Source organism: Gymnogyps californianus, chromosome 3 (genome assembly GCF_018139145.2).
Source record: "Gymnogyps californianus isolate 813 chromosome 3, ASM1813914v2, whole genome shotgun sequence".
NCBI lineage: Eukaryota > Metazoa > Chordata > Aves > Accipitriformes > Cathartidae > Gymnogyps > Gymnogyps californianus.
In genome coordinates, this window is record NC_059473.1 from 97725771 (window position 1) to 97741044 (window position 15274).

General features: G+C 35.8%; 1 protein-coding gene across 1 annotated transcript in view; it reads left to right on the forward strand.

The window, feature by feature from the left end:
• Positions 1-15274, forward strand: part of EYS (eyes shut homolog) — a 950400-nt gene that overhangs the window by 56547 nt on the left and 878579 nt on the right. Inside the window, exons 3-4 of the mRNA XM_050893740.1 lie at positions 6428-6621; positions 9449-9576. Coding sequence (XP_050749697.1) covers positions 6428-6621; positions 9449-9576 — 322 coding nt within the window. The remainder of the gene's footprint in view (positions 1-6427; positions 6622-9448; positions 9577-15274) is intronic.

Sequence of the window (15274 nt, forward strand, 5' to 3'; positions counted from 1 at the left end):
GAAGTGATTTTAGGCTAGGAATAGTATATTGATCTGTTATAACTAGGATGATGCCCTGCTCTTGCCCCAGGGAATAATAGCCTTCCACAAGCAGTGACAGCCCATGCGCACTGCCTTAGCAGTGGCCTGGGTGGCATCAGCTCAGAATCAGCCCAGCTCTATTTGCTTCAGCTATTTTAGAATTTCTGAACACTGTGGTTAGTCAAGATAAGAAGTAAAACTAAAAGTTTACAAGGACTCTTGAAGAGTTTTTCCAGCAGTACTGTAATTTACTCTCTAATAGGGTTTCCTCTGATGGAAGCTAATATTCTTCTCATTCATTTACTTCCAAAGTGTCTATTTTCAAGTCTGCTGATTGGAACTTTTGTATAAAGCACATCAGTGAGCTTTGATACTGCCTATTTGGTCTAAAATTAAGATTTTAGCCCTTATAATCTTTCATGGAGATTTGCACTCACTCTCTTCTGAGACCTAGATTTACAGTGCCTTAAGTAGATTTCATTTTGATTCAAACTTTATTGAAACTTCATACGCAGAAAAAAAGGTGTCATTCATTGGTTTTGATTAGAAATTTATATGAAGATGTAAATACTGTATTCATATTTCAAAGATTAATGCTTTTAGTGCACCAATAGAAATATTAATATATTTCAGGGTCTAGAGATATAAGACAAGAACTTGTTATTCAGTGATGCCTTTAAACAGAAAAAAAATATTCTCTCTACAAAGAGAACTTTTAAAAATACTTTTCAGGTTTACATTTAAAAGGAAGGGCAGCTGACGAAACTCAGGAAAGTAAAAAAAAGGAGTGAACTGGATTGGACTAATTATAATAAATTGTTAACTGAACTATGCAGGGGTTAGTTTAATTGCAGAAATACTTTCACTTAATCAACTGAAATCTGATGGTCCTCAGATTAAAAGAGCCTTATTTTGGAATTAGTTTTAAAGTGAACAAGAGTGCTAAACATTAATAATGGCATGACATAAGAAGGACATGACATGTGGGTTTCTATAATTTCAGTTGTGAAACTGAACCTATTAAAATATTAACAATATTTTTAATAATTGAATTATCATGCTTGTCTTCATTCCCAGGCTTTATTCTGTTTACTGGCTACTGTGTATCTTGGTCCTTGATTGTAGCTCCTAGCAACTGAAAATAAATCTCTCTCCCACTAAATAGTTCCTTTTTTATGCTAATTCTGAAATTTTATTGCTTCATTCTAACTAAAGTACAAATAAGTGAATGTATGTGGGTGTAACATATGCTGTTTCCTGAAATAGTCTACTGTGCCTTATGCATGACTGCTCTAGAAAATATTGATTTTTCATTAGAGGAATAACAAAACAAAAGTACTGAAATCATATTAAAGTGTAGTATGCTAATATGATCTTTCACATATTTTACTCCTTGGAAAGAGAAATGGTTGTATAATTATAAAGCCCAGAAAGACTTCTATTAAAAATAAAACCTATTTATTTTAATAAGTAACCCCAGATATTTATGTAAATGACACTATATGGTATCTTAACGAACTGACTGATGCTTATCAATGGTGTCAGGAATGTCCTTTGACCTTTAATGGATTGCCATTATAACATGGTAGTGAAACTGATGAAGACTAGCAGGGATACAGTTAAATCAAACAAGGAAGAGCTGGGGTTTTTTTGTTGTTTGTTTGGTCTTGGTGAAGGGTTTTATTCTCTTCACATGTAAAAGCAATAGAAAATGCTGGAAATAATGTTCAGTTCCTTAAACTAAAATTCATTAGCTTCCATATTTGTCTATAGGATAATCTTTATTCACTCATTCCTGCTTTTTAATCTTCCACAATTATTTTATTGAAGTAAACCAAACAAGAATTCACTGTATTGAAAGACCATGGTGAACCGATCCTACTGATGTGGTCTTTAATTTCTTGCATTTTCCTCTTTAATCAGGATATTCAATCAAGCTGATAACTAGTTTTTTTCATACTGAAGTTTCCTGAATCAGCTATCTCCCATTAAAATATGGTTTCTGCATTTATTTTCCTGAGAATTTGAACAATATATCAAAGCTTTGAGTAGCTAACCATTCATCAGTGAACACTAAAGGGACTTCAGTATTTTCAGCTAATGTCTCTTTTTGGGTCTGACGGAGGGAAGAATTAATTCTGTTGAAATTGTAGGCAACAGAAATACACAGCACTTATGTCAAATACTATGCCTATACTATGTTGTTATTAATATCAAAGTAAAATAGAAGGTTATGCATCAAGTTTATGCAGTTAAAAGAATTTGCCTTGCACTTGTTTTAATTTAAGTCTCAGGTCTCCAGAATGTGTACAAACATTTTCAATATGCACTTGCAATTTGGACCGATGTGTTGTTCCCAGCTGCATTGTTCATTGCTTAAATATTGTCCTCCTTCAGGGGTTTGCATTTGACTTCAGATTATACAGATCTATTTTTGTCCTGCTCCCTCTTTACCTGGCTTCTAACAACAGCATTCAAGAGGTCCATAACTGTTAGCATGGCTATGAAGTTAAGTATTTATTTAAACATACCTGAACAAGAGGCACTGATGATGACAAAAAGCGTAAATTTTAAAATGGGAATTTGGAATTAATTCCTAATTTTACACAACTATTAAGGGGTTTTGTATACATTTTGAGTCAAAGTAGATAAATAGATTTGCAAGTTTAGAGGACCAGTTGTTCATCTGTTCTGACCAAAGGTTGTTATATTGCTTACTTATATCTTAAGGCTTCTGTCTTCTATATGGTTAAAGTAGTATCTTTCAAAAAGCGTTGATGTGAAGACATCAGCAACTGTATAATCCAGTTCTTTCATGGTAGTCTGGTACAGACACCTCACTGGTAAAAATATGAGGTGTTTCTAACTTTATTTGGTTTTGCTTCTCTCTTCAGTCATTTGCTTTTTTTACACTTTTCTTCCATGAATTAACGATCCCTTTAGTGCTTGATATTTTCCCCATCCAAGGGCTGTAATCAAGTCACCTTTCAATCTTCTTTAGAAAATAGATTGAGTGTGACATCAGGTTTGGGAATGATAGAATAAAAAGCTCAAAACACCAGTTCTCCAGAATTCCTTTTATTGACTTGATTTGTCAAACTCACCTGGCATGGATGTTCAGGTGAAAGAGCACTGTTCTTGCTTTTCACATAGGATGCTGAATACAAGAAATTATAAAGTAGAGGAATGTCAAAGACATAAGTAGCATCAATTATTAAGGAAACATTCCTGCTCAAGACTGAATTCTTCCTAAAAGACGTTAGGCAGTTGGTAGAGTTTTTTATTGAATTCGCTCTAGATAGACCTATGAAAGATGTGAGTTGTGTTTTAGACCATGAGTGCAGTTGCTGCCTCAGTATCTTCATTTAAATTGGTCCCCCTTGACCTAGTTAGGTAATTGGCTCCCAATTCACACTAAACACACTGTTTTTTCCAAATTAAAAAAAAAGAAAAATATATTTTTTTGCCCTTTGCAAGGAGATGCCAAGAAGTTAAACACCTTTTTTGCCATCCTTGAGCCATGCATTTTTTCCTTGATACATCTCTCATGCTGTGATAACAATATTTCCTTATCTCCTCTTAAGCTTTTCTCTATTCGTCTTCTAGCTACTTTTAGTCTTCCCAAAAAGAAAGTTGCACTATCTCTTTTTTTAGCAGAACAATGCCCGTTTCCTAGTTTTGCTACAAATGAGCATAGCATTACCAAAAAGGCACCTCTTTCATCTGGTTTCCCCAAATGGCCTTCATTGTTCTGTGTTATTTTGTTCATTTAGTCTTTCCCTGTTCTAATAATCCCATCCAATGCCATTGTTTAACAGAAGGCTAAGAAATTCTTTGTAATGGTGGCAGAAAAAAATGAGGAGGATTCAGGGGTAGAAACAATGGCAGGAACAACTTATTAATCCATTTGGCTTGTGGAACTACACTTTCTGGCTTTCCTTTGGGTAGAGCAGTTGGGGTCACTGTTTTGCTGATTTGCCTTCTGTTTAGTAATGTGAGTGGGACAGGAGCACCTATTCTTGTCAAACGTGCCCAATGAAAGGAAAAAAAAATAGGATAAGCATTGATATATAACTTCATCTATGAGTACTGCCACAGTACAATATTGTACTGAAGTATAACAGGACAGCTAAATACTAAATTGAATAATAAGAAACAATTGACCAATTCACCTCACTTCATGTTGCAAATGTTCTCTTATATATGCACTAATACCAGTCAATGGCATTGTTCTGAGGAATGGCCTTCTTAGCTTTTCCTATTAGCAAGCCCTAACATCTGCGAGTTGCAATGAACTTTTACTGTAATTTGGTTACTATGGTGATGAGGGATAGCAACAAATTCACGAAAGATTCTTTGAATGTCCTCTGATGCTAAAGAGAAGTGAATAATATATCCTAAAAGATAGATCCAATTCATTTTGCCTCATTGGAACAACTATTTCCAGTGAACTGAGTGATAAAAAGGAAATTGTGTTTTGACCCTTTTTCTGCTAATGGGATTGTCTTGTATAGTGTTTGTTGCTTCAGCTGTTCTGGTATGAAATAGAGACAGAGTGTGATATTTGAATCTCCTGGTAAATGTTGCTCCACATACTTACAGTTGGTCTATATAGCTAGTCTGTTGGTAAGGAAATTATTAGAGGCTCACATACTTATCGATTAATCGGTTTAGAACAAATTAGCTATGTTTACCTTGCAGTTTACAATTCTGAGTTAAAAGTATTCTGTTTACTTCTTTACTTCTTACTACTAAGAATACTTAGTATTCTTTTATTTTGAAAGTATACATCTTTTTGTAAAGTATAATTTATTCTTTTATGAATGTCTATTTTTAATTCAGTTGATTCAAGTGACTAACAAAATGCAGAATCAATACATACTACTACTTCAGAATAGATTTATTATGAAGTTAATGTTATTGCTACAGCAAATTATTGAAAAATGCTTCTGATGTAATCTGTAAGGATGTGTTAGGAAAGTGGTTTAAATCAGAGTACCAAACCACAAGATATGTAGAAACCATATTTGCTACATAATTTTCCAGAAGTAAATGGAAGTATATTCTTAGCTTCTATAATTCTATTATATCTTTGATGTTGCACCATTAAAAAGAGTTAATTGTCCAAAATACTTAGGCAGCTCACAACTGTTGAGGTATGCAGGCAGATTAGTAAACCCCTGCTTGGGGTTACAATAACTGAACAGAACATGGGAAACTACTGGACATAACATGAGAAGTTGCTGAGCTTAACAAATAACTGAGTGAGTGGTTGACAAAAGTTAAAGATAGCACCATGAGCAATGACTGGATTTCACAGACAGTTAAGGGAGAATTTTGTGAGAGACAGGAAAATTTCACGGATAATTAAAGGGGGGCAATTGGGGACATTTTGTGGATCATTTTTTTGCAAGGCCAACAGAGCCTGGGTAACCATATCAGTAATCCCACATAAAGCCAAGATTATCTAGGTAATCGTAAACTTATGTATGGAGGTGACAAAACTGGGGCAAATGGAGACAAACACTTAGGTAAGGGTTGTTTGTCTGGGAGAAGAAAAGGGTGAAGAAAGGTGGTAATCAAGGTGGACAGGACAAGTACAAATACAGGAAAATGCAGAGAAAAGGTGATAAAAGGGCTGGCTGAGTGTAAGCGGGCTGCTGCTCATTACACTTCTCTGGTTGAGCCTGAGTCTGATCACTGTAGTCTCTTTTCTTTGCTACTTCTGTGTTATCACCCTTCTTAGTGGATAGCAGTGGGCTTTTAAGCTAGACTAGGCAGCAACTAGAATGTGTTTATGTGCAGGGAAAGACACTGCTCTTCATGTTGATCCATGTGGGCACTGTGTCTGTATTTTGTGTGTGTGTGTTTGTGTGTGTGATTGTGTGTGCACCTGCTGAGAGTACATTCAGCTTCACTACTGGCTGGATCTATAAACAGGAATGGGAACAACCTCCTTGGTCTGAAAGTCCACTGGATTCAGCTTCCCTTAATAATAACTGCTGTGAGAGAGATGTTTGGTGACTGTTTGGTGTCTCCTGGGACTATGGTTCCAGTTCTTCTCCTCCCTTTGCTACAGATGAGTTTAGTCACTCCCACGTATTTCTACCATGTTTATTCACCAAAACAAACAAAACATACAGGAATATTTTATGTTCTTCGCTTTTTAAATGGTGATAGTTTACAGATGTCCCAGTCAGTAACTGGAGCTTCACAGTGTAGGCAATTTAAGAAAAATACAATAAATAAAAGCCTCTCAATCCCTCCTAAAATTAAAAAAATAAATAAAATTAATGAGAAATAATAAGGAAACACAACATAGTGACAAGGTAATGTTTATGGGCAGCATATCAAGAAACATCATTCACTCAAACACTCCCTAAATTTTTATGTTTATTTCTTTTAGGTCCATTTTGTGAGGAAACTGGTGATCCTTGTGCATCTCAGCCATGCCTGAATGGGGGCATATGCCAATATAATCAGTCTGGATATGTTTGTGATTGTCCTGCTGGTTTTCTTGGCCACAATTGTGAAATTGATATCAATGAATGTTCTTCAAGGCCATGTCAGAACAGAGGTACATGTATCGATTTGCCAAATGTAAGTATAAACTTCAGAGAACCCTATTTGAACATAGAATCATAGAATCACAGAATCATAGAATGCTTTGGGTTGGAAGGAACCTTTAAAGACCATCTAGTTCCAACCCTCCTGCTGTGGGCAGGGACATCTTCCACTAGATCAGGTTGCTCAGAGCCCCATCCAACCTGACCTTGAACACTTCCAGGGATAGGGCATCCACAACTTCTCTGGGAAATCTGTTCCAGTGTCTCAACACCCTCATTGTAAAAAATTTCTTCCTTATATCTAGTCTGAATCTACCCTCTTTCAGTTTAAAACCATTACCCCTTGTCCTATTGATACAGGCCCTGTTAAAAAGTCTGTCCCCGTCTTTCTTATAAGCCCCCTTTAAGTACTGAAAGCCTGCAATAAGGACTCCCTGAAGCCTTCTCTTCTCCAGGCTGAACAACCCCAACTCTCTCAGCCTTTCCTCATAGGAGAGGTGTTCCATCCCTCTGATCATCTTCATGACCCTTCTGTGGACCTGCTCCAACCGGTCCATGTCTTTCTTGTAATGAGGACTCCAGAGCTGAACACAGTACTCCAGGTGGGGTCTCACAAGGGCAGAGTAAAGGGGCAGAATCACCTCCCTCAACCTGCTGGTCACACTTCTTTTGATGCAGCCCAGGATACAATTGGCTTTCTGGGCTGCAAGCACACATTGCTAGCTCATATCCGATTTTTCATCCACCAATATCACCAAGTCCTTCTCCACAGGGCTACTCTTAATGCATTCATCATCCAGTCTGTACTGATACTGGTGATTGCCCTGACCCAGGTGCAGGACCTTACAGTTGGTCTTGTTGAACTCGATGAAGTTCACATGGGCCCACTGCTCAAGCCTGTCAAGGTCTCTCTGTATGGCATCCCTTCCCTTTAGTGAATCAACTGCACGACTCAGCTTGGTGTCATCTGCAAACTTGCTAAGGGTGCACTCAGTCCCACTATCTATGTCATTAATAAAGATATTGAACGGTACCGGTTCCAGTATGGTCCCATGAGGGATACCACTTGTTGTTACTGATCTCTGTTTGGACATTGAGCTGTTGATAGCAACTCTTTGGAAATGGTCATCCAGCCAATTCCTTATGCATTGAATAGTCCATCCATCAAACCCATATCTCTCTAACTTAGCAACAACGATGTTGTGTGGGACAATGTCAAAGGCCTTACAGAAGTCAAGGTAGATGGCATCAGTTGCTCTTCCCTTATCCATCAATGCCGTCACTCCATCGTAGAAACCACTAGATTAGTCAGGCATGATTTACCCTTTATGAAGCCATGTTGGCTGTTTCTAATCACCTCTCTGTCATCCATACGCCTTGACATAGCTTCCAGGAGAATCTGTTCCATGAAAGTGCCAAAACATTTAATTCTAATGTAAATTTTTAAATTGGCTTTGCATGCTTCGTGAAGAAACACAGCATTGTCTGAATGTGTAGTGTTTCTAATACTTCTATGGTTAAAAAGCCCAAATCCCACATTTTCAGTTCAGTTGCTTGGTGGTCACTTAAGGAACTACCAATTTTGTTTCTTTTTTTTTTGTTTTTTCTCTAATAAAATCTTCTGCTGTAAAACATGATACATTAGTCATTTTTATTAACTAGTGGTTGTTTCCTATTCTTGCTTTTCCTCTGGTACCTGTTTTTAATTCCTTTTTTTTTTTCCCCTTTCTTTTTTCTTTCTGTAAAATAGAATAAATTCATGTAGACTCACAAAAGTTTGATAATAGAGTCATATCTGGTCGTATTTCAAATTGTATTGTCGATGTTCTTTCAGTAGCATGACTATTGCAAATGACAGTGGTTATACAGAACCAAAACAGTGAAAAAAGAGTTCAAAAGCTCAGTTATCACATACCAGTGATACATACTTACTCACAGAAAGAGAAAAAAAGAGACAACTAAATTGCTGAACAAATCGATAGATTTCTAAATTATGCAATCTGTCTAATTATTTTGTCTAGTAGATACACTAGCACAAACTATTTTGTACAATCATTTCTATAGACAAACAGATGCAGTAGTGTGTTTCACACATATAGAAATCTCTCAGCAGATGTTAAAATAAAGTTCCCCGATCATGCCTTTAAGACCGATTCTAAAGAAAGAAACACCTGAACACTTCCAATTTCACTGGGGGAACCAACCCCTATATATTTTTCCTTTACTTTCTGACATCAAAAGGCCTATAAAGAACTTTATATAGAAAAATAAGGGTGAGAGTGTCAGCTCTAAGAAATATTTTGTTTTGTAAAATAACTTACTGTTCTTACTGTGTAAATTACAGATTGCAGTAACTGACAGATGTCTTTCACCATCATAGAGAAGCATAGTCTCTGTGCTTCATATTGAAGGGGAAAAAGCATACACACCATTTCCTTTTCTACTCTAGTTAGTGAATACTGTTTGGTATCTGATATACCTCGTACACTGTTACTGTTTGACAGATGCAAACATTACATTGGAACAAATTCAGAAATGAGGAAAAACCCTAAATTAATTACAAAGCTCCTTCTTGATTCAGTTATGAAATCACAAAGCCAGCCAAATTTAGAGCTGGTGTATTTCCAGCTAGTAAACCCAACTTTGGTATAATCTGTGCTGGAAGGCCTATTCCACTTGTCCTAAATTATGTTTGTAACCTATCTGGGTCTAGAACTGCTTTTTGTTCTGTCTTTGTAGACTATTTAATATGATGAAACCCTGTCCTAGTTAGGGTCTCTATAGTAATGGAAGTAAACACTAATTTCTGTATTGCCTTGAGTACAACAAATAATTATTTCTAATTTCCTTCTCTTCTATAGGATGCGGCATGTATCTGTCTGCCAATATTCACCGGCAAGTTCTGTGAGAGAATACTGAATCGATGTGAATTATTGCCTTGCTTAAATAATGCAACTTGTGTAGCTCAACAGCAGAACTATAACTGCCGGTAAGATTAGAAATTAATTTATTTCAGTACTTCGTTGGACCACTTGATGATATCCTACTGATTGCAGAAAGAAAAGACATCATCAGTCACAGAGAACACAGAAAACTATAAACCTTTCCTTTAACGATTTTTTATTTATTTTGGGGGCTCTACTGCGTTAGTCTTTTTGAAAACACTTGAAGTACTACAAAAAGTTTTAAAGCATTTAAGGAGTTATAAATTGTTTCATCATTAATTCTGTAAGATAAAATATATAAATCCTGGCACATTGATGACAAGTGAGACAATTATACTACAGGCACCACTCCCATTCAGGGTGTATGATGTTTATGTTGTTTCTGAATGGATAAGACAACTGATTTAATTTCTAATTCACAGACATGCATTAGTAGGTCTTAGATTGATCCTTCAAGCAGCATATTAAGAAGTGCTTTATTCAGAAAGACCATGCTAAATATTATCCATTTGAAAATAACAGAAGTGACCTAGTATATAATTTCATTCCATTTTAAATAACTTTTTAGATATTTTCTGACACCACTAAGGAGTACAATTTGTCCTCTTCCCATTTGCCTGGCTTTTATCTGGCTGCCTGAAGTAAGTAAGTTCTGCTAAGCATTATTGAAGTGAAGTAAACAACTTTCAAATTTTAGGATACTCGTAAAAGCAGAAAATTGAAAGCTGTGGTACACAAAAGCCTGAGAACACATTATGAATGAACTCAGAAACTGCAAATACACAACAGAAGTATAGAACATAAAGTTACAGCCCCTCAGAAGAGATTCAGCTGAGAAGTCTGGAAATTAAAATATAAGTAGCATATAAAATATAAGTAAACATATAAAATATGTTTACAATTTTCCCAAAGAAGAAAAAAATATTATTTTAGTTATGTTTAAACCTAAATACATATATACATACACACACACACACATACAAACACATACACAGTTAGATCCTCCTGTATAGATATGTATAGTACAGAACAAGTGTTATTATTTATTTTCCAATACTTTAAACCGAGATATAAGCTACTAATAATTTACTATTATGTAGCCAGTCTTTTACACAGTATGTTCGTGCATGAATTAGTATGAAATGATGCCTGAAGTTCACATTTGAAAACATGCATAACATGAACAATTAATATCAAGAAGTAGATTGCCTTTCTTCTAAAAAAAAAATTTAAAAAAGTATTCTGGCCCTGTGTACAATGCAGATTAAATAATTTATCATTTCATAAAGCACTGGTAGAAATGGTCTGTAGCATGAACCTCATTGTACCATGGACATTGGTTAATAAAAATAGCTATGGAAAGGCATGGTGATTTAACAGTCTTTCCATTGATATACTATGTGAGAATAAGAGTAGAAGTCATTATTTAGATCAATATAACAGAAAGGAAAAATGGGCAACTAACAACCCATTTATATTGATTATCAAGAGGATCACTTTATATGGTAAAGCTAGGTACTAGAAGTTTTAGTTTTGGGCTCAGATGGTACAATCCTGTTTACTACTAATATCAAGTGTTAAGATCCTATTAATATCAGTGGTGCTTAGATTTTACCTTGTGCATTATTCATGCATTCAGTTTTGCTATCTGTAAAATACACATTTGACAAGACAGGCAAGACACATTTGTGGAGAGCTTGTTTGAGAGATGGGATGGGTTACAAGCTTCTTATTTTTAACACTAAGAATGTTCTAAAAAAGGGAAATAACATCCTAGAGAGAACACTATGAATAGAGTAATGAAGAGTGCATCCTTCAACTTTGTAGAACGTCGAGTACTTGGCCCTGTACATATTGTTTAAGTAAAAACTTTGGATAGTGTTCAATCCACATAGTTTTCCCTAGCATCCAAGCTGCACACCAGACTTTCTTGGTGAAGGAAGAGAAGAACTCCAGAAAGTGACTCATCTCTTCCAAAGAAAATGTCGTGGTTTAACCCCAGCCGGCAGCTAAGCACCACGCAGCCGCTCGCTCACTGCCCCCCCACCCCTGGGATGGGGGAGAGAATCAGGAAAAAAAAAACCTCGTGAGTTGAGATAAAGACAGTTTAATAGGACAGAAAGGAATGAAAAACAATGATAATGATAATAATAATATGACAATAGTAATACTAAAAGAATTAAACTATACAAAGCAAGTGGTGCACAATGCAATTGCTCACCACTCATTGACCGATGCCCAGTTAGTTCCCGAGCCGCGATCCCCCCTCCCAGCCAGCTCCCCCAGTTTATATACTGGGCATGATGTCATATGGTATGGAATAGCTCTTTGGCCAGTTTGGGTCAGCTGTCCTGGCGGTGTCCCCTCCCAGCTTCTTGTGCCCCTCCAGCCTTCTTGCTGGCTGGGCATGAGAAGCTGAAAAATCCTTGACTTAGTATAAACACTACTTAGCAACAACTGAAAACATCAGTGTGTTATCAACACTATTCTCCTACCAAATCCAAAACACAGCACCACACCAGCTACTAGGAAGAAAATTAACTCTGTCCTAGCTGAAACCAGGACAGAAAAATATCCAGGACAGGTGAGATGAAGCATCTTCTGGAGGTTCCCAATTTTCTCTGTACAGAGGTACAGAGAAAGCCTGGACTGCTGTCCTAAACCAGATACTAAAACTGCAGACTTTTAACATTAGATAAATGTGGCAGCATTGGAACTTAGTTTCAATAGAATCATAGAATCATAGAACAGCCTTGGTTAGAAGAGACCTTGAAAGATCATCTGGTCCAACCTTACATGAGCTTAGATGAGATTATCTAGCACCCTGTCCAATTGCATATCAAAAACCTCCAGTACTCAGCCATAGTTTTGCCACTCAGTCCCTGAAGGTTCCAATTAGTGATTGCAATATTTTTTAGCATTTAATGTTAATAAATTGAAAATTATTTCCTTGTTTTTTGTGAAATTAAAATCAGTTTTCTGCCACTTAACCCCAAATATTTAATAAATGTAAATTCTGTGTATATTTGTACATGTATACTTGGAAGGAGGCATTTAGGTGAGAGAAAGCATTTTGAGGGAGTACGAATCATGTACTTTTCACAAGGAGACCCGATTCAGTAATTTGGTTTTGAGAGCTGCAGTCTTGCCAAAGTCAGAGCGCTAACATGTAGAGGAGATGCCGACTTCTAGAGAGGACCAACAGTCAGCAGGTTTTACTATTTTTAGGATTTAAAATTCTCTTCGTAAATTTATGTCTTGCATCAACTACTTGAATAATGGAGGATTTCAGAAGACCTATAGAAACAGTGGTTTAACAGTTTCAGTTTTGTTAAGTCACAGACATGGAAGCTTTCTGGCTGTGAGTCATGTTTTAATTCATTTCACCCCAAAAAAAACTACCATTAACTATGTTGCTTTATTCAGGATGTTTGGAGCTGCTTATTCAAAGTTTTAAGCGGAGGTTTTGTTTCATTTTTGGTAATCATTGTCAAATACTATAGGTTATGACTATGTCTAGTTACTCCACAAAAAACTGCTTGTGTTTCATTCGGTGTAATACTACTACCTGATCCACTTTTATAGCATTTTAACATTTTAAATAAATGTAAAGGTGTTTAGCTCACACGCATATACAAATTCAAATAATAGCTGAATTGATCTTTGTCCTTTTTGGTTTGTTTTGCTTGCGCTTGTTTTATGTGCTGCTTCTTATGCCCAAGCTACATTCTGCTTATATCCATCACCATCTCAGCTCCTATCTACTCATCCTTTCTTCTCTGGGAAAGCTGTTGTTTTCCATTCTAAACATATAACCAAACAGACTCAATTTAATTTTCTCCACTTCAGTTATGATATATGACTATCTTGTATTCTAATTCCATCCTTTCAGTCTTGATATCATATACAACTTTGTGCTAAGAATCTAATGGTAACATTTTTTCTTAAATGTCAAAATTTAAGGTGAATTCAAATAGGCAGTGAACAAGGATATCCATCACAATAAATTGTGATTGTTTACTTTGTACCTTCTTCTGTTATTCCTGTTCTTTAGGACAATAAAAAGTCACAAAAAATGTGAAAGGGTGTTCTGAGAAAATTTGTTCTTTTAGTGTCATCTTTGGAACGTTACTGTCAGCTTTCTTGCTGTTCATTTACTCTTACCTATGCTGACATTGGTATGTCTATTGCAAAAAAACAATAAAAACAAAAATAGGAAAAAAGAGCAAATATGAAAATTAGAAGAAGTAGCTTCTAAAATTGGCTTACTAAATTATCTATTTCATGAAACAGTCGTATTACCTAAATAAATTGAACCAAGAAAGTGAGGATCCCTTTCACTTGATTTCGGATCATAGGTAAAAGCAATTCAGAAAACAAATGTTGTAATTGAGTTGCTCTGATTTGGTTTTAAGTGCTATTTAAAAATGGAATTATAACAAAAGATACAAAATCTTTTTTTTTTTTTTTACTTTATATTCCTTTTATATATAAATACAATATATGGATGAATGGTGCTATAATATAAAGGACAACAAATATGCTATCTGTTGATATGAGTACTTTTGTTTAGAGGGAAAAATAAGTATGTAACTATCTGATATCTGAACATGCTGAAGTAAAAGCAGCTAACTATTATGAAAAACTCCTTTTAGCTACAATACGTGAACCGGAAATTTGTTAAAAATAGATTTTGCAAGAATTTTGATTCCAAGTACTTGAAATGGTAGCAGTATAATTATAGGATTTACATACAACAATTTTTTCAAGAGGAGGGTGAGGATTATGTAGTCCATTTCTACTGGCATAGAGTGTCCTCCTGTGGTTGTGTCTATACTAGCCTCAAAGAATACAACTATTTAGAGAAGGCTTTCCTATAACCACCTACCTCTGTCCAAATGGTCCTACACATGGACTGTGTGGATGTTCTCCAGGTGTTTCTGGTGAAACCCAGCCTGTTTAACACTTCACCAGAGGCCAATAAGTGACTTTTAAGCTTCTGGACATGCTAGATGCCTCTGTGCATCCCTCAGAGGCATAGCCATACCCACTGATTAGGCGTCTTTAACTGATTTAGAAAATACGTTTAACTCAGATAATTTCTATTGAACGTTGTTGCCTGATGACTTGCTATTGAAAATATATCCTTTACTTTTGTATGCTACATGAATGTGAGAGGCTTCATGCATTCTGAAACCAGGGATGGCATTATTTTTTAAAAAGGGGAAACATAAGGAACACGACTGAATCTCATATCCATTAGGAGCAAGAGATAGAAAAAACAGAACGCAATTCTGTATCCTCTTCATGATTTCCAGCTTCTGGGCTGAGACATTAGACAAAGTACCCCTCAGAAAAAGCTAAAGAAACTTCCCATCTATTACTTTTGGGTTCCTTCACAAACACAAGTTTTCAGCTAACTGGTCATTTCCTTTCTCTTCTACTTCAATCTTTTCTTTCCATGCTACCAGAAAGAGCCTTTAGACAGAGGAACATGCTAAGCATGTCTGTAAGAACATATCGAGTGAATTTGACAGGGATTATGTATCTATCAAAACAAAAAAGAGAGTTTTTGTAGTCTGGATTTTACTTTTTGCACATTTTAAGCAAGGTATAAATATTCAAATATCTTTCTACACTGTTCCTTATTGCTTTTGAATAAGACTTGTTTACTATCCATTTGAATCTCATCTTGTTTCTTTGTGTATAGGGGATTTTTTTAAACACTGGAGGGCTAGATAA